The 24,312-nt window shown below is 42.3% G+C and overlaps 1 protein-coding gene across 17 annotated transcripts in view; it reads right to left on the reverse strand.

The window, feature by feature from the left end:
- Positions 1-24,312, reverse strand: part of MACF1 (microtubule actin crosslinking factor 1) — a 410,210-nt gene that overhangs the window by 271,347 nt on the left and 114,551 nt on the right. Inside the window, exon 1 of one of the 17 annotated variants that reach the window (XM_040336998.1) lies at positions 23,985-24,051. The exons of the other annotated variants lie outside the window; for them this stretch is intronic. Within the exon in view, the coding sequence (XP_040192932.1) occupies positions 23,985-24,036 (52 nt within the window). The 5' untranslated portion in view covers positions 24,037-24,051. Of the gene's footprint in view, positions 1-23,984; positions 24,052-24,312 lie in introns of those variants that run through there. 17 annotated transcript variants of the gene reach the window in all.

The raw sequence follows: 24,312 nt of genomic DNA on the forward strand, positions 1-24,312 counted from the left end.
TGAAGAAGTCCTGTACCTTGGGACGATACGCGTGCGGGGGGCTTCCAATTTTGATGTCAGGACAGCCACCTACTTGGTATTTTATCGATATATGCTCATATTCTACGCACTAGGATATAGTGCCTCTTTTGTGAGTACTTTTATTTTAAATAAACTTATTGTATTTTGGTTACTATACGGAGAGCACTATGTGTCTACTTTATACTTTTTCATGCCATTCAACTACATGAGAGTATACCAGATGACCATCCGCCACTGAAAGTCGGTTTGGAGAAAAGGATCGACCGAGGAGGCACCGTTATCATCTTATAATACCCCCTTATTAAGAGGGACAGCGCATTCGACCTGCTGCTCACCCACAGGTCCATCTGCTAAGGTGAGCGGCTTGTACTTTTATCTAAGGATACTTGACTGTTTTATAAGGAGTCTTCATCCGATCACCTATTGAGGTTCCAGAAGTCACCCTTATCCTCTCTTCATTTTGATTAATTTTTTTTTTTTTTTTTTTTTGGACTTTCATCATTTTGTTAGTAGCGCTGCACTGCTTTTTTTACATACTCTGACCAAGGACTTATTGACCCTCAGTGTTCAGCAGCTTTGTTATTGTTTTGTCCTTTGCGCAGTCTGCTTTCTCTATTCAAAAGTTACTGTCTTCAATTTTTACAGACGTGCTGCATTAATATGGATGTTTTTCAATATCTAGAGAAGAGAGAAATCAAAATTGGTGACATCTTCTCTAGAAATGGTAATACGGCAGAAGGTAACGAATTGGCCCACTCTTTCAGAAAACTAGGACACGTTTTCGAAAAGAAAGTTAAAACTTGGTGGGACATCGTTTCCTTTGAGCAGTATATTGTAGCTAAAATTGTCCCGAGACGTCTTAGGTGGGATGTTCCTCCTAATGATGGTCTCACTGACAATGAATCCATGGCTGAATGGGGTAAATTTTTTACCACCAAAGGTGTGGAACTTTTGGAGTTGTTACTCCTTAGGAAACAAAGGAAAATGAAATTATTAGAGACACAAATCAGGGACCTTAGAACCACCATTGAACCTTCTAAAGATTCTGATGAATTTCAAAAGCTTTCTTTGGAATTGAAAAATCGCCTAGTCAAATGGGACACAGAAGCTCAAGTAAAGAAAAGAAAGAAATATATTAGGGATCTTGATGATTTTAGTACACAGACTGCTTTCAAATGGCAAGCCACTCCCACAGTTCCTGCCATCCAAGATCCCTCTAATGTTGATATGTCCAATAGTCCACTTCCCATTTCTGGAGAACGGGAGGTCTATTCCTATGAGACATTTGATTATCCTGATACGGGTACCCCTCAACGGAATAAACATGGCTTAGAACCTTATACTAAGAAAGGGAAAAATAAAGGACGTGGGAAAAAGGGAGAGTACCATCAACCCCCTTTTAGACAACATGTCACTAATGTGCCCCACAGAGGGACTGAGTCTAATGTGGGGTACCAACATCATCAGTCCAATCGTCCTTTTCCTAATGATCGATTGGGTTCTTATGACGCTAGAGGTAACTATGATAATCACCCTGGATTCAATTATCATGATAATAGGGGACCACCCCCACTTCCGTATGGATACTCATTACCTACCCAGAATCGTTTTACCCCTTTGGTAAATCGAGGCTCCCACTCAGGAGGGGATTTTCATGGGACAATGAGAGGTGCGGGGAGGGGGGCACCCTTTATCCCTCCCAACCCAGGAGGGTGGTGGACCCCTCACCCCCAACAACATCCCCAACAATATACCCAGGATCGAATGACACCACGCAAAAGAAAAGCAAGAGAGGAAGGAGAGGAGGTGGGAGAGCAAAAAAGAGCGAAACCCCAGTAGGTGCAGGAATATATAATTTAAGTGGGACACCCCTTAATGATGAGGAAATTAAAGTACTTGATAAGGGTTTAAAATTCGCCCCCACTCGTAACTTAAATAAATTCCAAACCTACGTTAATCTCAAAAAATTTGTCCGGACTTTGAATATTAAAAAGTATTTTTTGAATACTCATTCAGCAAGTGCTCCGGCTCCATCCGTACGTCAATATTCAAATTTACGGAATAAATCGGTCTTTAACCCCCAGAATACTGATACCAAGCATCTCGAGGTCTTTAGCAATATGGTTGCAAGGGATCTTGAGTTACTGAAGGTTCGTAAGGTTAATGATCCGATTTATATTAAAAATGGCATTCAATCACTTTCCGAAAGGAAAGACCTGGTGATACGACCGGCGGATAAGGGGGGAGGATTGGTGGTACTTAGCAAAACTTACTATAAGAGCGAAATGGTCAATTTGCTTTGTGACACCTGTACTTATAGTACTCTGTCCAGGGATCCTATGCTTGAATTTAAGAGTGAATTACATTATTTGGTAGCGAGAGGTAAACATATAGGGGTTCTTGGCCCCAAGGAGGCATTATATCTAGACCCCCTGTTTTGCCGTACTCCGATTATTTATTTTCTCCCTAAAATTCATAAGGATAGCACCAACCCACCCGGCAGACCAATAGTAAACGGGATCGATTCGGTCTCTTCACGTTTAGGTCAATATATTGACTCTTTTTTACAGCCGCTGGTCGTTAATACTAAAGCGTTCCTTAAGGATACCAAACATATAATTCAAATATTAGAGACTCTGACGATTTCCTCTACTTGCCTATTGATTACTGCAGATGTCAGTTCATTATATACAATCATCAGTCATGAGGATGCTCTGACATCTGTAAAATGGGCATTTGAGTCCTCTGAACTATCAAAGAGACACCAGAACTTTTTGATTGATTGTTTGATTTTTTGTTTATCGAAAAATTATTTTTGGTATGATAAACAGTTCTATCTCCAAACCAGAGGAGTTGCAATGGGGGCACGTTTCGCGCCCAGCGTAGCCAATCTATTCATGGCACACTGGGAGGAACAGGCGATTTACAAACATAAACCCCCGCAACTTATCTGTTACCAGCGATATATAGATGATTTGATCATGATCTGGGATGGAGATAGAACTAGTTTTGATGAATTTGCATCTTCATTGAATGCTAATGACAAAAATATTATACTTACGTGGAACATCAGCCAGGATCATTTGGTCTTTTTGGATCTAGACCTTAGTAAGGATGGCAACCAGGTGATTCTGAAGACATATTTTAAGGCGACGGACCGTAATTCCTATATCTCTACAGAGAGCTGTCACCATAATAAATGGTTATTGAACATACCCAAGGGGCAATTTGTGCGCCTCAGACGCAATTGCACCCAAGAAAGTGACTTTGTCTCACAATCACAGGCTCTGTCTAAACGGTTCCTTGAGAAAGGTTATGATAGGGATTTGTTGGATAGAGAAATGGAAGCAGTCCGTAACCTTGACAGAAAAACCCTGGTTGCAGATAGACCAAAAAAGGACCTAAAGGATTCTTCAGGCATCCGTATGGTCTTAGACTTTAATATCCAATACCGTAAATTTGAAAATATTGTCAAAAAACACTGGCCAATTCTTAAACATGATAGGTTACTGGGCCCGTTATTGCCTGACCGCCCACAATTTGTTTACAAGAGAGCGCCTTCACTCAGGGACAAACTGGCCCCAGGAGTAATAGATCCACCTGTGTATACTGAAAATAGGATCTTCAATTTTCTTACTGGCTTCCATGCATGTGGCAGGTGCCGACCCTGCAGGAAGGCCAAGAAGAATATCAAGAAGCGTAAAGAGTTTACATCCTCAGTTACTGGAAAAAATTACAAAATTAAGGACCTCATCACTTGTGACACTATAGGGGTAGTCTATGCACTACAATGCGATTGTGGCCTCCAGTATGTGGGAAGAACTTCCAGACCTCTACATGTGAGGATTGGTGAACATGTAACTAATATTAAAAAGGGATTTGTCAACCACAGTGTGTCCAAACATTTTAGACTGCACCATAACCGCAATCCGGCTGGATTGCAGTTCTGGGCTATAGAAAAGGTGGCAAATCACTGGCGAGGTGGTAACTTCATCAGGCATCTCAGCCAGCGAGAGTCGTTTTGGGTTTATGAATTGAAAGTAGGTGTACCGTTGGGGTTAAATGTAGAATTTGACCTGAATTGTTTTATTTCAGATCGTTAGTCTTTTTATTCAGTTTTTTATTCTGTGCTTGCTTGTGTTGACTGTGAGCTAATATTTTTGTATTTGTATATTGCATTTTATTATGTTATGTGCCTGGTAGGTGGCTGTGCTGATGTCTCTTTTTTATTTCATTTTAAATTTGTTTTTTCATCTCGCATTATCTCCACCTATCATAGAGTGAAGCCCGTGTTTTTTTGGCTCCCTATGTTTGGAGATTAATTCTATACGGTATAAAACACTCATTGTACTTTTTATCCTTGGTTTTTATGTGATGTGTCCTTGTATTCACGCTGACCACGGTTATTTAGTTATGAATTTTTTGTATCTCTGTTCTTGTCTATGACAAGTGGTCAGTTCGGGGACAATTGTAATTTTGTCTTTTGCCCTCCCCCTCATTTTTGATATTCTGCATTATAGACATTTGCCTTGTTTAGGTTTTGTGAGCCTTTTTTCTGTACCATTTGGTTGGTTAAGGATATTTTATGGCATGGTTTTTTATCATTGCTGCATATGCTTGGCTTTGCTAGCCCGTTCTAATTAGCACTAGACTGCTGCTTATATGGGCGTCCTTTTAGTTATCTAGCCAGCCCCTATGAGCCTTGTGTCTGCTCGTCACCGCCCACGTTGTCCTGTCATGACGCTTGGGTACCGCCCATGTTGGGTGGCTGGTCTAGCCCTGTTCTCAGCCAATAGGCACTTCCTGCCTTTGGTGTGTCATGTGACTGGTTGCGGTCATGTGACCTATGGTGGACACTGTTTGTTTATGGACACATCCTTTGGTTTGTCTGTCTACCTGAGCCACACAATATGTCATCGCTATGCAAGTAGGTACTGGTCATCTGTGTATGTATGCCTATCTTAGCTGCACGGCGTGATCTTGTGATGCAAGTAGGTACTGGTTATCTATTTTATTTTATTTCATTTAAGTACTGCTTATGTATATTAGATCCGTGTTATCTGAGCCACACAATATGTCATCGCTATGCAAGTAGGTACTGGTCATCTGTGTATGTATGCCTATCTTAGCTGCACAGCGTGATCTTGTGATTCTAGTAGGTACTGGTTATTTATTTTATTTCATTTAAGTATTGCTTATGTACATTAGATCCGTGTTGTCTGTTTACAGCCATATGATGGGTTATGGTGGCTAATTTGTTTGCCTGCACATCCCGGTAGCATAAGTTTTTCTGCTTATCTGTTGTTCTTTATTTTGTCTGTTGTTGTCTTTTAAATGCATGTCCATGGGTGTTTCCTTACCTTGAGGGGCGGGGTTTTGTCCAATTGGCCAAATTAGGTCCTGGTGGTATATATTGAATCCTGACACCATAGCCCCTTATCCGCTGAAGAAGTCCTGTACCTTGGGACGATACGCGTGCGGGGGGCTTCCAATTTTGATGTCAGGACAGCCACCTACTTGGTATTTTATCGATATATGCTCATATTCTACGCACTAGGATATAGTGCCTCTTTTGTGAGTACTTTTATTTTAAATAAACTTATTGTATTTTGGTTACTATACGGAGAGCACTATGTGTCTACTTTATACTTTTTCATGCCATTCAACTACATGAGAGTATACCAGATGACCATCCGCCACTGAAAGTCGGTTTGGAGAAAAGGATCGACCGAGGAGGCACCGTTATCATCTTATAATACCCCCTTATTAAGAGGGACAGCGCATTCGACCTGCTGCTCACCCACAGGTCCATCTGCTAAGGTGAGCGGCTTGTACTTTTATCTAAGGATACTTGACTGTTTTATAAGGAGTCTTCATCCGATCACCTATTGAGGTTCCAGAAGTCACCCTTATCCTCTCTTCATTTTGATTAATTTTTTTTTTTTTTTTTTTGGACTTTCATCATTTTGTTAGTAGCGCTGCACTGCTTTTTTTACATGTGCACTGTATGGAACTGTGGTTCTATAGACTGGCTCTACACCTTCATACATGCTAATGCACACTAGAGCAGCCTTTTTTAACCTTTTTACCCCAGAGGAACCCTTGAAATCATTTTCAGGATTTGTGGAACCTCTGCCAAAAACAATTAATCAGGGGTCAGTGGGAAATATGCCCCTGGTAAAGAGTAAAGAATGCCCCTGGTAAAATGTTGGTTAGTATGCCACCCTTACAGACCACTAAAAGAACATTGGCATCCGAGTCTGCCAAATGGTGTGGGCAACAGAACTAGGTAGGCATCATCAGTTGGAGAGGTCATTCACCCACAGCAACATCTGAAGGAATCCTAGGGTTCAACAGAAACCACGTTGAGAATCGCTGCACTATAGCATTATTTAAATGTTGAATTTATAGCACATTTTACAAAGGCTTATTGCATGTTGGCATGCATTTTGCTTTTTTTTTTTTTCTTGTTAAAAAAAATAATGTAATGCTGTATTGTGAATTCAGGCCAACTGTATTAATCTATGTACAGATAGTAACAGGGTCTCTTTAAATAAAAAGTGGACACAGACTATGTCCTGCTTTGTCAACAAAACGCAGGTCGGCAATCTGTAGTAGGTATAATAAGGCTCCGTTAACACTAGTGCGATTTCAGATGAGACTTGAGTCACACAGAATCGCATGAAAATGAAAATCAGATTCACATCAATGTGACTCAGCACAGTCCTGACAAAATTTGCTTTTGAATCTATGAGCCATTTTTTTTTTAACTATTTGCCTACTGGGCACACTTACTCCCTTCCAGCCCAGGCCAATTTTCAGCGCAGTCATACCTTAAAAGACAATTCGGCAGTCGTGCACCACTGTACCCATATGGAATTTTTATAATTTTCTCACAAATAGAGCTTTTTTGTGTGGTATTTAATCACCACAGTTTTTTTTTTTTTTTTGCTAAAAAAAAAAAAAACTGAAAAAAAAAAAATATATAAAAAAAAAAAATCCTTTTGGGATAAACGTTTTCCATAAATAGATAAAATTTGATAATTGCAAGCACCCCTGTCATTGGTAAATGGATTGTCTTAACACCAAGTGCTACATTTTCAGGAGAGCTTAGTCTGTCGAAAAACAGACTTACTGGCCGGTAGAGCTGCACGATTAATCGTTAAATAATCAAAAAAAAACGGGATTCTACCCCACTCCCGATCTTAAAGCATTTCCTTGATTCTCTGCTCAAGCCCACAGCTGTCAAAAAAAAAAAAGGCAGCCTGCCAAGATTATCATAACATTTCTAAAGAGAAACATTGTAACATATAGCTTTTAGATCAAAGGAATGAACTTCTGTCTGTAAATGAGGCCAGTTTAAACCACTTAAAGAATAAACCTTTTTTGACACTTGTTGCTTAAAATACGTATTTTTTCCTAACCCCCCAAACATTATATCTTTTTTTTCAGCAGACACCCTAGAGAATAAAATGGTGGTTGTTGCAATATTTTATGTTGTGATTCTCATTTTAGCCAGAATCGTGCAGCTCTACTGGCCGGATTACTGGATGGAAAGAAAGCCTAAAAAAGAAAACAAATGCAGCCATCACATCTTGGAATTGGTAAACTGGAATGCAATAAATGTTTGTTTTTGGGTTGAATACAGTTTTAATGACTAATCTATCTGTAGCTCAATCTATTTGTAGTCTGTGTATAAAGGACAACGAGCATCTGTGAATGAAAAGATCAGCATGTTTTTTTGAAATTATCAAACAGATATTACAAAATGCTTTAAATTGTATATTTAACAGACCAAAAGGGGGCAGATCAAATAAGTTTACTGCCAAGATTTACAGTGCCTTGAAAAAGTATTCGTACCCCTTGAAATGTTAAACATTTTGTCATGTTACAACCAAAAAAGTAAATGTATTTATTGGGATTTTATATGATAGATCAACACAAAAAATGGCACATAATTGTGAAGTAGAAGGAAAATGATAAATGGTTTCCAAGATTTTTTACAAAGAAATATCTGAAAGGCGTGGAGTGCATTTGTAGTCCGACCCCTTTACCCTGACACCTTAAAACTAAAATCTAGTGGAACCAATTGCCTTCAAAGTCACCTAATTAGTAAATAGAGTCCACCTGTGTGCAATTTAATCTCAGTATAAATACAGCTGTTCTGTGAAGCCCTCAGAGGTTTGTTAGAGAATCGTAGTAAACAAACAGCATGATGAAGGCCAAGGAACACACCAGACATGTCAGGGATAAAGTTGTGGAGAAGTTTAAAGCAGGGTTAGGTTATATAAAAATATCCCACGCTTTCAACATCTCACAGAACACTGTTCAATCCATCATCCGAAAATGGAAAGAGTATTACAGAACTGCAAACCCACCAAGACACAGCTGTCCACCTAAACAGACAGGCCAGGCAAGGAGAGCATTCATCACAGAAGCAGCCAAAAGGCCCATGGTAACTCTGGAGGAGCTGCAGAGATCCACAGAGTTAAGGTGGAACATTCTGCCCACAGGACAACTATTAGTCGTGCACTCCACAAATTTAGCCTTTATGGAAGAGTGGCAAGAAGAAAGCCATTGTTGAAAGAAAGCCATAAGAAGTCCTGTTTGCGAGAAGCCATGTGGGGGACACAGCAAACATGTGGAAGAAGGTGCTGTGATCAGGTGAGACCAAAATTTAACTTTTTGGCCTAAAAGCAAAACTCTACGTGTGGCAGAAAACACTGCACATCACCCTGAACACACCATCCCAACCGTGAAACATGGTGGTGGCAGCATTACGTTGTAGGGATGCTTTTCTTTAACAGGGAAGTGGGTCAGAGTTGATGGGAAGATGGATGTAGCCAAATACAGGGCAATCTGTCTGCAGACAGAAACCGGTTAGCCCCTGTACACACGATTGGACAAAACCGATGAAAACAGACTGAAGGACCGGTTCATCTGTCCAAATTGACCGTGTGTGGGCCCCATCGGTCAGTTATTCTTCGGTCCGTTCTCATCGGATGGACCGACCGTGTGTCTACGCAGCCTTAGAGTCTTCAAAAGACTTGAGATTGGGACAGAGGTTCACCTTCCAGCAAATCAAACCATAGTCATGCGTTAGAATGGCTCAGTTAAACCTAAATTCAATTTAGAATCTGCAGCAAGACTTGAAAACTGCTGTTCACAGACGCTCACCATCCAATCTGACAGAGCTTGAGCTATTTTGCAAAGAAGAATGGGCAAAAATATCACTCTCTAGATGTGCAAAGCTGGTAGAGACATCCCCAAAAAGACTTGCAGCTGTAATTGCAGGGAAAGGTGGTTCTACAAAGTATTGACTCAGGAGGGCTGAATACAAATACACGCCCCAATTTTCACATATTTGTAAAAATATTGAAAAACATTTATCATTTAACTTCCACTTGACTATTATGTGCCACTTTATGTTGGTCTATCTCACAAAATCCCAATAAAATACATTTATGTTTTTTGGCTATACAATGAGAACATTTTTAAAGGGGTATGAATACTTTTTCAAGGCACCGTACATACAGTTTAGAGCAAACATATGTTCACCAATGTACAGAAATGCAACGGGTTTGCTTTGATTTAATGTCCGGCCCCCGAGCAGAACATGCTTTTTTCTTCACTTGCCCTGCACTCCCATTGGCCACTGTGACAAAAGAAAATGCTCAGCACTTGGGGTTGTGGAGAAGCATGCGACTCATTTACACTTGCAGTGCTCTATGAAGGGGGATCCACATTCAGATTGCTTAGAGTGCATTTAACAGGATATGAGAAAGTGTTGTATTGTGTTCTCCATTCCATTTAGGCTACATGCATATGGGTGGTTCGGCACCTTCAGCATAAAATCACGGTGTTGGACATCTGGGGGGTGTTGGTGCAGTGATCAGCCCCGCTGGCGGCAAACTGTCAAAATATATGACAGGTTCAAATACATGGAGGCTGGAAGCTGAACTAAGCGATACTTAGTTAGGTATTTAGCGCTGTTTGTGATCAGACAATGGACAATGCACCTGTGCTTTCAAAGCATTCACAAGTGCAGGGAATTGACCTGCACAGGCCAAACCACCTGTATGCATGCGGCTTTAAAGTAGCCAGAAATTGAAGTATTGACAAATTGCTTCCTGCTGGCCCCTTTTATATGTATGGCTATATAAAACTCTGCGCAGCCTCAGTTACTTCTATTCTCTGCACATTGCTGAAAATCCTAGTAGTGATGCAGTCACTAGAAGGGCGATTGGACGACAGGGAGAGAAGGAATAGAGAGAGAGCGCCGAGAGAAGGAATAGAGAGAGAGCGCGAATAGAGAGAGAGCGCGAATAGAGAGAGAGCGCGAATAGAGAGAGAGCGCGAGAGAAGGAATAGAGAGAGAGCGCCGAGAGAAGGAATAGAGAGAGAGCGCCGAGAGAAGGAATAGAGAGAGAGCGCGAGAGAAGGAATAGAGAGAGAGCGCCAAGACAAGGAATAGAGAGAGAGCGCCAAGACAAGGAATAGAGAGAGAGAGAGCGCCGAGAGAAGGAATAGAGAGAGAGAGAGCGCCGAGAGAAGGAATAGAGAGAGAGAGAGCGCCGAGAGAAGGAATAGAGAGAGAGAGAGCCGAGAGAATAGAGAGAGAGAGCGCCGAGAGAAGGAATAGAGAGAGAGAGGGCGCCGAGAGAAGGAATAGAGAGAGAGAGGGCGCCGAGAGAAGGAATAGAGAGAGAGAGGGCGCCGAGAGAAGGAATAGAGAGAGAGAGGGCGCCAAGAGAAGGAATAGAGAGAGAGAGGGCGCCGAGAGAAGGAATAGAGAGAGGGCGCCGAGAGAAGGAATAGAGAGAGGGCGCCGAGAGAAGGAATAGAGAGAGGGCGCCGAGAGAAGGAATAGAGAGAGGGCGCCGAGAGAAGGAATAGAGAGAGGGCGCCGAGAGAAGGAATAGAGAGAGGGCGCCGAGAGAAGGAATAGAGAGAGGGCGCCGAGAGAAGGAATAGAGAGAGGGCGCCGAGAGAAGGAATAGAGAGAGGGCGCCGAGAGAAGGAATAGAGAGAGAGCGCCGAGAGAAGGAATAGAGAGAGGGCGCCGAGAGAAGGAATAGAGAGAGAGCGCAAGAGAAGGAATAGAGAGAGAGCGCAAGAGAAGGAATAGAGAGAGAGCGCGAGAGAGGGAATATAGAGAGAGGGCGCGAGAGAGGGAATATAGAGAGAGGGCGCGAGAGAGGGAATATAGAGAGAGCGCGAGAGAAGGAATAGAGAGAGAGCGCGAGAGAAGGAATAGAGAGAGAGCGCAAGAGAAGGAATAGAGAGAGAGCGCAAGAGAAGGAATAGAGAGAGAGCGCAAGAGAAGGAATAGAGAGAGCGCGAGAGAAGGAATAGAGAGAGAGCGCGAGAGAAGGAATAGAGAGAGAGAGCGCAAGAGAAGGAATAGAGAGAGAGCGCAAGAGAAGGAATAGAGAGAGAGCGCAAGAGAAGGAATAGAGAGAGAGCGCGAGAGAAGGAATAGAGAGAGATTGCGAGAGAAGGAATAGAGAGAGAGCGCGAGAGAAGGAATAGAGAGAGCGCGAGAGAAGGAATAGAGAGAGAGCGCGAGAGAAGGAATAGAGAGAGAGAGCGCAAGAGAAGGAATAGAGAGAGAGCGCAAGAGAAGGAATAGAGAGAGAGCGCAAGAGAAGGAATAGAGAGAGAGCGCGAGAGAAGGAATAGAGAGAGATTGCGAGAGAAGGAATAGAGAGAGAGCGCAAGAGAAGGAATAGAGAGAGAGAGCGCGAGAGAAGGAATAGAGAGAGATTGCGAGAGAAGGAATAGAGGGGAGAGAGGGGAGAGAGAGAGAGAGAAAACAAGGAAAGCAGGTGAGCTGGCAGGACAAACTTATGCTGCTGGGGAGTCACAAAAGTAAGTAGGCCATAGGTGATAACATTTTCTTCCCTGCAACCACGGGTTGCTGGATTCCCCCATCAACACAGTCAGTGCTGATAAGGGAATCCCTCCCGCAGTGCCATTGTGTTTTGCCAGCGAGGAGTCTTTTCTGCCGGCATAACATAATGATTAATGCTAGCCGCCAACAGTAAATCCCATGCAAAAAATCCAACAGGCTGATTATACTGAAGTCGATCAATTAGTCATAGTTGTTCATACACAGAGCGAGCTTCAGGCAGTTCCAGATGTACTGGGCGAAATTCTCCTTGTGGGTGGCCTTGTCAGCACCCCCCCCCCCCCCCCCCCCCCGCCCGACATCCTTTAACTAAAAAAATCAAAGGGACCAGGCAGAAAATTGTCTGCCAAATAGCACCTCTGCATCCAATCAAACGCAGGTACTGTTTGTGTATTTTGCTAGCTGGCAATGCTTGCTGTCAGAATACGATTGCCGCAGCGTGAGATTTGTCCATCCTTGCAATTTAGAGTGAATGAAAGTATCTACTTGATTTTTTGTTTATATTTGAAAAAAATCTATTTATGCATCATGAGCGTTGACGTTCCTCCCCCTGGGTGGCTACACAAATTCCTCCACTGTATATATGGGGGGTGCTTTTGTTGTTATTGCTGTCCTGACTTGGACTACAGTTTGTCTTCCCCATTACATGATGAGGCGGGGGAACTTATAGTTTACAGAACATACAAAGGAAGATCACATTGTTTATGCTTTCAGTTCAGCTCACAGGAAGTGACAAACATGCTGCACAACATGTTATTCCTGTACTTGCTGAAAAAACTCTTAAGCAGGGCTTGACAAATTTGCTTGGAATCTAGGAGCCAGCTAAAAAAGTTACGAGCCAGGAACGCGCCCCGTCCTGCCGAGCTTGCGTGCAGAAGCGAACCGCATACATAAGTAGCGCCCACATATGAAAACGGTGTTCAAACCACACGTAAGGCATTGCCGCGATTGGTGGAGCGAGAGCAATAATTCTAGCCCTCTAGACCTCCTCTAACTCAAAACATGCAACCTGTAGAATTTTTAAAACATCGCCTATGGAAACTTTAAAGGGTAAAAGTTTGTCGCCATTCCACGAGCGGACGCAATTTCGAAGCGTGAGATATTGGGTATCAATTTACTCGGCGTAACATTATCTTTCACAATATAAAAAAAAATTGGGCTAACTTTACTGTTGTCTTATTTTTTTTAGTTAAAAAAGTTATTTTTTTCCCAAAAAGTGCGCTTGTAAGACCGCTGCGCAAATACGGTGTGACAGAAAGTATTGCAACGACCGCCATTTTGTTCTCTAGGGTGCTAGAATAAAAAAAAATGTATATATAATGTTTGTGGTTTCTAAGAAAAAGGGAAGGAGGTGGGTGGGCGGGCAGTGAAAAAACAGGCAGGGGAAGCTCCATTAGCATTGCTGGCTGTCTTGTCATACCAACGGCCACCACAAGAGGGCACCAGAGAAGCATAGGACTGCAGAAAACCGCAAAGGCACAGGCTCAATTACTGGCCGGCGCGGCCCAACGTGATCGTGGCGGGGGGGGGGGGGGGGCACGGAAAGACAGGATACCCCAGCTGTGCTGCCCCAGGTTGCTAATTCTAGTCGCAGGTGCGCCCTGGCGCCCGGGGTTTGTGGTACCCTGCTCTTAAGACACTTTCACACAGACAGCACAGGGGCGTCGACAGTAAAGTGTCGTTAGTTTTAGCGGCACTTTACCATAGTTTTAGAGGAGCTTTTCAGCCACCTTTTTTTTTTTTTTTTTTTAACGTCCTGCCAGCGCAGCGCCCCAGTGTGAAAGCACTCTAGCTTTCACACTGGGATTGCAGATGAGGCATTTTTCAGGTGCTTTTACAGGCACTATTTTTAGCGCTAAATCATCTGAAAAACGCCTCCCGTGTGAAAGGGGTCTTAGGACCAGTTCACATGCAGTCCAGTGTATTTTTGTTCTGCATCAAAAAATGCATGAAAAGTAGGTTATATGGTTCCCAATGGCATAGTTCATACCAGTGCAGTCAGTTGCAGAAAAAAAAAAAAGCAGAACATGCTGCATTTTTCCTGCACTGGAATTCTGTGAAACGCATAAAAAATGCACTGGACCCTAGTATAGTGGGGGAAAAAAAAAAAAAAAGCACATGGAATGCATCTGGAAATGCATCAAAAAACGCGCACTGCAAAAACGCATCCGTAGCAGATCTGGATCGTTTTTGTGGTGTGAACCGGCCCAGTCTGAAATAGAGAAAACTGTTACAGCCATCAAATCTAATGGCCAATTCACACCAGTCCATGCACATTTCCCCACACTGCATTCAAGAGGCACTGCACTTGCGATCTGCAGCGGGTGTCAGAGCAATGGTTACCGGTTGCGCTGCATTTTGTAAGTAGTGTATGCACTACTTTTTCTATCGTTCAGCTTGATTTCAGCCTATTCAAATTTTTGGGCTGAAATCGCACTGAACCTGGATCGCACATGAATCACTTCCTGTGCAATTCATGGTGTGAACCGGCCTATAAGACTGCCAAACTGCAATCCGTTAGACCCCGTACACACGTGCGGGATTTCCGACGGGAACTAGCCTGAGGGGAAAGCCGAGAACCTGCTTGGTCAGTCTTTCCCCTACAAACGTACGGTTTTCCATACAGGAAAACTGCGATGGAGCTTTGGTCGGGAAACCCGGCCGTGTGTATGCTCCTTCGCAGTTTTTTCCATAGGAAAACTGCCAAAAAACGCGGTGCAAAAGTCCACCAGTTTTCCCGGTGAAAAAAAAATAAAAATAAAGAAGAGAACTGGTTCTCTTTTTTTGTCCTGCGGTTTTTGGGCAGTTTTCCCGTCGGAAAAACTGCGAGGAGCATACACATGGCCGGGATTCCCGGCCAAAAGCTCCCCTCACAGTTTTCCCGTCGGGAAAACCAATCGTGTGTACGAGACATTAGAGATTCACTCTCTTTGTTCTGATGATCAGTGTCACTAGGACTAAAAGTGAGGTGAACATTTTTATACTCTCTCCAAGCTTCAAACAAAGGTTGTGGCTTTATATGTACACTTTAAGTTCTTGGAACACAAATCCTTTAAAAAGCAGGTCACACTTCTTACTCATTTCAACCACTATTTCAATAATAAACTTTTCTCTGCGTTTTGCAAAAAAAACAGTAAAAATTGGCGCTCAACATCTAAACTTGTTTATTTAAAAAAAAAAACTTTTCCTGTGTGCATGCTTCTGCTGTTGTATAAATAGAACGATTACATCATCGCAATGCAGAAGCCTGTGATGGTTGGTGGAGTAGCAGAGCTCTCTGCTGGTGACAAGCGGGAAAGCAGCCTGTGAAGTCATTTTCCCCAAGGGCAAGTGTGAAAATGAAGATCACATTGTGCAGAGACAGGTCCTCCCTTTCACCGGTCTTTCCTTCCCACACAATTGTCGCTCTCATTCTATTCATGTGTATTTAACCTCTTTATCATATCTGAATATTCTTCATCAGAAGAGTTCAACGTTTGTGCAGACAGAAACTTTGGTCTATGGCATGTCTGAGTGGTCAAAGGAAGTCACTTTTATACCGGTAGCCTCCAGAGGGCATCACCAAGAATAAGTGATAACCCAGCAAATCTCCTACACCAGGATATGCAGCCATACTGACGTGTTCTGCAACTATAAAACTTCTTTATTACATGAAAGTTGTTTTTCTGCACTTTTCATTAACCTGACTACACTAAAAACGACTCCTGAGAGGACACACTACTCCTAGTCATAAGACAGTCCTTGGCTGAGAGATCATTCCACAAACCGTAACACCCTCAGAAAACATCATGATGCCAGGAAATGTTGCAATGATTCAGGTACAGGAAATGTACATACACAATGTGTACCATTTAATATCAAAATGCAAAAAACATGTGAGAAAAGATTCTTTGTCCAACTAATAAACTGACGGAACCCTGCTCTGCAAAACAACTTTCGGCAACGCTAGTAAAGCTGGCCATAAATGTGTGTTTTGTTTTTTTTGTTGTTGTTGTTGTTGCTCAGCCAGCAGGCTGAACAAACAAAAACCAACAGATTCCTCCATCCACACAAGAGACCCGTGTCCATTTATATCTGCCAAAAACAGACGGGTGAGCATACGTTTGCCATCCATCCGACAGATCAAATGGCAGTTGGGCGTAAACAGGCAGGTGGGCGGTGGCCTATAAAGGAGAGTGGTCTGTGTCTGCTCTGCATGAGTGGACCAGACACGGGCCCATCATACGCCTGCTCAGCAGGAATCAGCAGAGAGATCCCCCACTGAGCAAGCAGATCACAGCAGTCTGCCCCATGTGAAAGGGGCCTTACCAACAATGGCTGCTTGCTGACCCCGCCCCACACTGCTGCAGGGTGGCCACTCTGTGCTGCATCATGTGATCTGCACTTCCAGGTAGGGGGCGTGCGCCACCCCGGCTGTGCTGTGATTTGTTACAGCACAAGCTGATCAGCAGGTCCCAGCCAATGGTTGATCATTGGGACCTGCTGATTAGCTCTGTCATTCAGGGAAGGGAGCTCTGTGTGGTAAATCACAGACAGGCAATCTAGCTGTTACACCCCCCCAAAGATCCCTTAGTAAAAGCTTACATAACACACACACACACACTCTAAACATTGTTAGGCACACATTTAACCCCTTGGTTGCCCCTAGAATTTAACCCTTGTGTCATTAGTGGAGTGGCAGTGTATAGTATTAGCACCAATCACTGTATTAGTGTCAGTTAGGCTTAATTCACACTTTTGAATCGCGGGCAGATTTGCCGCGATTCTGCCCGCGATGTGTGAATGACACATCGCGGGACTCACATTTGAGATGTCATTCATTCGATGTCCCACTATAAAAGTCGCTGATCACTGCAATTACTAGTATATAAAAAAGAAATAAACCCAAATTCCAGTATATACACCAGACGCTATAACTTACGTAAGCCAAATAAACAATTGTGATTTTTCTTACCAAGAGACATGTAGCAGAATACATTTTGGCTTAAACTTAAAAAAAAATTATTGGACATGTTTTATAGCAGAAAATATACGGTATATATTTTTTTCAAAAATGTTCTGCATTTTTTTTCTGTTTATATCGCAAAAAATAAAAAAAAACTCAGTGGTGATCAAATACCACCAAAAGAAAGCGGAGACCCAGGTAAAAATACCTTGAGACTTTAGAACCATTTTAAAACCAGGCTTATTCTGACACTTCTCACATATATGGAAAAATCTGCATTTTTTTCTAGAAAATTACTTAGAACCCCACACATTTTTTATTACATTTTTTAAGCACAGGTTCTAGAGAATATAATGTTTTTTATGTCACGTGGTATTTGCGCAGTGATTTTCCAAAAGCAAATTTTGGGGGAAAAATATACTTTAATGAATTTTAGGGCACATAAACTGGTTATACCCAATTTTTTGGTTAAAATATAAAAGAGGATGTTACGCCGAGTATATAGATACTAAACATGTCAAGCTTTAAAATTGTGCACACCTGGAACGGCAACAAACTAAGGTACATTACAGTATCAATAGGCAAGATTTTGAAAGCTTTTACGGTGATAGAATTATTACTGTCAATCTAAAATTTACATATGATAACCTCACATGTGTGGTGCGATCGCCGATTACTTGTAGTTCTGCAACAGCTGGAGGGCCCCAGGTTGCCTACCCCTGCTATAGACACAAACCTTGTGGACAGCCTTCCCATAAGAGTTGAAGCTGGTATAGCTGCAAAGGGTGGGCCAACTCAAAATTTAACCCTACGGACCAAGACTGGGATGCCAATAAAGTTGTGTGTGTGTTAAAGGCAGGCGTCCCAAAACGTTTGGTAATAAACAGCAGGACTCAAACTGAGAGACAAAGGGAAATACGTGTAAGCCAACCAGGCGCAACAGCATTCCAGCTCTTTCAATCTAAGAATGGGAGCATGTTTACAGAAGGAGAGAGCAGAGTAGTCACCTCGACAGGGTGCAAGTGCACTTTCATTGTACAGTCACCAGGGGCAGACCGGGGCCTAAGCAGTCTTGCTCACTAAAGTGGAGAAAAGCAAGGTCACTGATTTGGCCCTGTTATCTGCCTTGCATGTCTGGATCACTTTAAGACTTTCTGAATTAAAGTGGAGTTCCACCCAAAAATGGAACTTCCACTTTTTGGAATTCCCCCCCCTCCAGTGTCACATTTGGTACCTTTCAGGTGGGAGAAGGGAGCAGATACCTGTGTAATACAGGTATTTGCTCCCACTTCCTGGCTTAATCATTGCAGTGACCTACACCACTTCCGGAGCCTACTCTATACTCCCCCGCTTTCTTCTGGGAGACACCCAGAAGACAGCAGGGACCCGTGAGGACACAGCGCGACTCGCGCATGCGCAGTAGGGAACCAGGAAGTCAAGCCGCAAGGCTTCCCTTAACGAGGATGGCAGCTTTTAAACTGCAACCTTTAGGCAGGTAAAACATTTCACAAACGTGCATTTCAACTGTGCATTTAGCAGTTTCTGTTAGCCTGAAAGTTAACTTTCGCTTTAATACCAATGTTATCTGTCCATTTCCAGCGCGGAACAGCTTTGTCGTATAGTTAACTCGCTGTAAAACACCAAGATCTATACAATAATATTTTATGACAGTGCATAGGATACGACTATAAACAAGGCGTTAAGACCAATAACGTTCTAGCGATACCACTAGCTATATACCGCCAAATGTTTCTTAAACTGTTGTGCCAGTATGGAGAGGAGCTCCTTCCTTATCTCACAGGGACACCTTGAGTTGCTGTGTATTGAAGAGCATGTGACCGGAGGACACACTAGTGGCCTAAACACAAAAAAGAAAAGCTAGACAGCTGCTAAATAATTTTACACAAGTAATTTCACAAAACACTCCACAAAACAATGAGTCGTGGGTGACGGGCTTTAAATAAAAGGAATAGAAAAAAAAAAGAAAGATATAAAGGACATATAAATGTAGAAAAACAACAAAAAGAGCCAATGACAGAAAGCACATAAAAAATGTATTAAAAAAAAAAAAGAGAGGCAAAACAACATAAACAAGGAAAAGTCTCAATACAAACATCAGAAAAAAAGAGAAAGAAGCAACGTACCAGCATAGAAGGTTATGGTCCAAGGCTCTTTTTTAATTAAAATTGAAATGTAATGCAATATAATGACGCTTTAACACAAATAAAAAACAAGTCGGTACAGTTAGGTGTTCGGATATTTGAAACAGGAGAAAACGAGATAGAAGTGGTGAATGCGAGTTGGTAGTTTAAGCACTGGGAAGGAGGGGGTTGGTAAAAGTGACCAAACCTAAAGGCCTAGTAGGCCAGTGTCCGTTCACGAGGGTAGAAAAATATATACCAAATAGAACATTTTTGCTTTGTGTCATACAACCTAGTTTCTTCTCTCATGAAGCACAACCTGTGTGATTCTAGATCTGGTTTCTGCTATAGAAAGAGTAGAGGTTTTCCATGCTTTCTAGATAGTCTGCCTAGAGGCAGTAAGGACATGGACCACAAGTTGGAATTAAACCTTGAAGAGATCAGGTGGCCTGGCACAAAGGAGGGTGTATTCTGCTCTGGGAAGGATCCTGTGTCCCATTAACAGTGTAAAAAGTGACAAAACATCCGTCCAGCATTGTTGTGTCACCAGGCACAACCACAAAATGTGTTAAAATGTTCCCAGTAGTCCATATCCCCTAAACACCAAGGAGAGTAGCCAGGTACAATACAAGCGATTCTGGTGGGCACTAAATACCTGCATGTCATCATCTTGTAAATGGTTTCCACACCCAGAACACCAAGTGGGCTATATTTCACAGTTGCCCAGACTCAGGACCAAATATTCCTTATCTAAGTTCCTCCCTAAGTCTGTTGCCCACAGTTAGGTGTATACTGGAAGCGGACATAGCAAGACAGTAAGGCAAAGATGAGTGATCTCAAGCCTGAGGCCCCGTGCACACGACCGAGTTTCTCGGCAGAATTCAGCCAGAAACTCGGTCGGAGCTGAATTCTGCCGAGAAACCCGGCCGTGTGTACACTTTCGGCCGAGGAAGCCGATGAGTTCCTCGTCGAGCCAAATAGAGACCATTGTCTCTATTTCCTCATTGTTCAATAAGGAAAGTTGGCTCGCCGAGATCCTCGGCGGCTTCACACAGAACTCGATGAGCAAAACGATGAGTTTTGCCCGTCGAGTTCCTCGGACGTGTGTACGGGGCCTGAGTGTGGGTTATTGCAAGAGAGTTGCTCAAAGGGAGTTCAGAGTTGGGGGCCATTATGAAGTTTAATATATTGCATTATATAAATTACTTTATCTGGATGTATCTAAATAGTTCTAGTGATGGTAGGGTAGAGACAAAAGTGATAAGCTTGAAAACCTGGGTCATGCCTTCCACAATTCCGGCCCAAAAACTAGAAGGGGATTGGGAAACTGGAGAGAAAGTTGGGTTGCAGCTAATGGGCATACTAGATTTACTGGGTGACTGCAATTCTCTAAAAGTATTTATGGGCATCCCAGACCTGCATGGTATGTTTCAGTATAGGATTGAATATCTTTGGTATGTCTGACGTTGAGCCACATAAGGTTATCCTTATGGACTGGTTCACATTTCATGGCTTCTAGGGCTACCCATATTGGGGATTCTAATCATAACATGCGCTAGTAGGGCTGCTTGGTTGCCTTTGTTATACTTTGAAGTGAACTTTGGTCACAAAACCTGGTATATGAGCATACAACAAAAGAAATGCCCATACATACATACATAGACTAAGCACACAAAGAAATGCCCATACATACATACATACATACATAGACTAAGCACACAATAAAGAAATGCCCAGAGAACAATCAGTGAAAACTGAATGTCAAAATAATCGGCTGAAGAACAAATACACGCAGCCTAAATTATACGAAAATCTCAAATTTTGTGGTAAAGATGAAACTGGCCCCAACCCTCACACCTCCAGAACCTTCATACTGGTTGATTAAAGAAAACCTGCATGGAGAGAAGAGGTCAGCAATGGCAGCCTCCTACTCTCCTTGGTAAAACGTTAAGACTGGGTTCACACTGAAGAACGCAGCGGCTCACAGCAGGAGTCTTGTGCATCTCCATTCACCATTTCAAGTCTGATTGTAGCCCGAATTTTGGGCTGAATTAGGGCCTAAAACTGTTTAAAAGATGCACAGGTCTTCTGTTCAATTCGCACCGGAGCCGCTGCGGAGATGTATGAACCGGCTCCACAGAGTGCCGGTCGCAATCTCCTGCTGTGCGAATTCGATACGGTTAAAAAAAAAAATTGCAGCCAATTTGCACTGGTATGAACACAGCCTAAATAAAACCTGTATTAAGAGAATAAGGAGCCTGCTGCTACTGAGTGATCAGTCTTAAAATGTTAACTGGCTGTGATGCTAATCCCAAGGCTTCAATGCTTCCTGTGGTACTAACCTGAATAAACACAGTTCTAAACATCAGTAACTTTCTAACATACATGCTTGTTCTGAGTTGATGAAAAAAATAAAAAATTTGAAGGTAAAGAAAGGCAGGTAATTAGTTTTCTTGGAATACGATAAACAATGGCAGCCCTTTGTCATTACAAGCTTTCCTTTAACATAATAGGCAAACCAATGGTAGGAGGAACGAGAGAGTGGGGCAGGGTTTCAGATATACTGCTTATGGGTATTCGAAGGCCTCCTTTCAATTGGCTCAAAAGGAAAACTGTAGGTTAATGGACAAAAAAGGAGGCGGGCAGGTTATTTTACATTGCTCTGAAGCTCAGAGGTCTAATACATATCATATAACAGTATATACTGTATAAAACATCAGCAAACTAGAGTGCGCATGGGGAGGGAAAGAACCGACAATTCTGTGGAGTATTCACCAAAGAAACAAAATAGTGACTAAAGCAGGAGACGGGTTTGAAATAACATACAGTACACTAGGTAAGGCTCCTTTCACATCTAGGCGTTTTTCAGGCATTTTTTGGGGCATTTTTGTACAGGCGTGATCAAGATTAAAATGTCACCAACGTAAAAGGCCTGCAATCTCCCAAAAAGAAGCTCATGTAATTTTTTGGGGCAACAGGCATTTGGCTTTAAGCGCCAGAACGCTCAGATGTGAACAGGGGCCATTGAATACAATGGGATTTGTCCTGTTGGGCATTTTTAGAGTGGAGGCAGAAAAGCGCCTAAAAAACACCTAGGTGTGAACGGAGCCTAATGCTCTGTACACACAACCGGTTTTCCCATTGGAATAAACTCAGGCGGTTTTTCCGACGGAATTCCGCTCAAGCCGTCTTGCATACACACGGTCACACCAAATTCCAACCGTCAAGAACACAGTGACGTACAATACTATGACAAGCCGAGAAAAATTAAAACGAAGCTTCCGAGCATGCATGGTTTTTAGTCCGTCGGAATTGCATTGGAAAAATTGAGAACATTCCGTCGGAATTTCCGATGGAAAAAGTGCGATGGGGCATACACACGGTCGGAATATCGGATGAAAAGTTTCCGTCTGACTTTTTCTGTCGGAAATTCCACTTGTGTGTACAAGGCATTAGAGATTAATGCCTGAGAGTCAAAGAGAAAGTGCAAACACCAAAGGGTCACAGAGTGCACATAAACAGTGAAGAGACACTGAATCCCAGAGAGAGCACCAACAATTACCAGTGAGCAGGAGAGGTGCACATATGTGTCTGTGGTCACTATAACCTAAGATCCAGAAGCTGAATACACAAATGCCTAGAGAAGGAGGATGCACACTAGATATACAGTGAGATAGCAGATATAAATACACAAAGGAAATGGTCATTTACATCGGAGCAGTCACGCATCCTGGAAATGATACACAAATACAGTAAAAGAGTCCCATTAGGCTGCCAAATGTTCCAACTATGCACAGGGAGTGTTTACACTTTGCTGAGAATAGTGTGCAAAATCTTACATCCACACAATCCCTCAGATGTTATCCAAGGTACAAGGAAATAAAGAACAGGAGAGAAAATGAAAGGTAGTGCTTGGGTCCAAGATATATGATCCTGCGTTGATATACGAGACAGCAATGCAGACCAGAGGAGGAGTGGGTACAATAGAGTGACGAGAGAGAGACTCAAAATTGTGTCATGGGGGAAACTGATCACATGTACACAGATTATAGAGCAAGGCACAAAGATACCAGGGCTGGAACCACAATTTATATAGACGTTCCAGTGTAGGAAAACATAAAAAAAAAAAAAATCATTAGTACGGAGGAGGCAGGTTTGTTGCCTTTGAGATCTGTATTTTTAACCGATAATATATAGACCAGAACTTAATAAAACAGCGACGGCAAAAATGCCAAATACAAAAATGACAGAAGACTAGTAGCTGCCCAAATGAAGCACATCTCTTTGGAGCTGGGGCCCAATACCTATAAGCACAGTCTGAGAATTAGTACGTTACAAAAATAACACTTCTGCAACAAAGTTTCATCTTGGCAATGCTGTTCACATTACACCACAATGACATGGGTATGGAGATCCATTTTTTGCAATGATGCTTATGGGAGCTTTGTTCAGATAAGGTGCTTCTGAAATATACTACAATTAAAAATGATCATCACCTTCCTTTTTTAGCTTGATACATTTTTAACATTTCTAGACAATGAGTACTGCTGCAGGGTAAAACAAGTAGGACATCTTGAAATTTATGGATGATTTTGTATTTCACAAGTGCTCAAACCTTTTATATATATATATATATATATATATATATATATATATATATATATATATATATATATATATACACACACACACACACACACACACACACACACACACACATATATATATATATATATATATAGTGTATGTATGTAGAAATATCGGTTTGTTAGTCGGTCATTGGTGGTCTAGCATTCTTTCAAACAAATGCAAAGAAACAATGACTACAGAGGACAACACTCAAACAGAATCATGCAAAATACATATACACAGACAGATTATAGTGATCAGCTAGAGGGAAGCAAAGACCCACAATGAATATTGTATGAGAAGAATGACTTAGAAAAGCATAGAAACAAATACATACCTTTAAGGTTATTGAGGTCCTGAAGGAACTTCTTGTAGTTGGAGATACTCATGACAAACAGGTGTGCTTTCTACATTCAATGAGCAGCCTAAACCTGTGTCACCCAGAGGTAAATGATCCCTATGTAGTCCAACCCCCACCTCTAAGCAAACACACGGCCACTGCGCATAGAGAGGTCACACAACCCTCACTCAAAGAATTCCGCTAACCTCCAGTATAAATCTGCCAAAAATTGATTTAAAGCTAACTAGAATACCAACACCCACCCAGTGACAGTAAGGAGTAACTATAACAAGCAAAAGGAAGTCATGCCTTTTACAATGTGAAC

Source organism: Rana temporaria, chromosome 2 (genome assembly GCF_905171775.1).
Source record: "Rana temporaria chromosome 2, aRanTem1.1, whole genome shotgun sequence".
Classification (NCBI taxonomy): domain Eukaryota; kingdom Metazoa; phylum Chordata; class Amphibia; order Anura; family Ranidae; genus Rana; species Rana temporaria.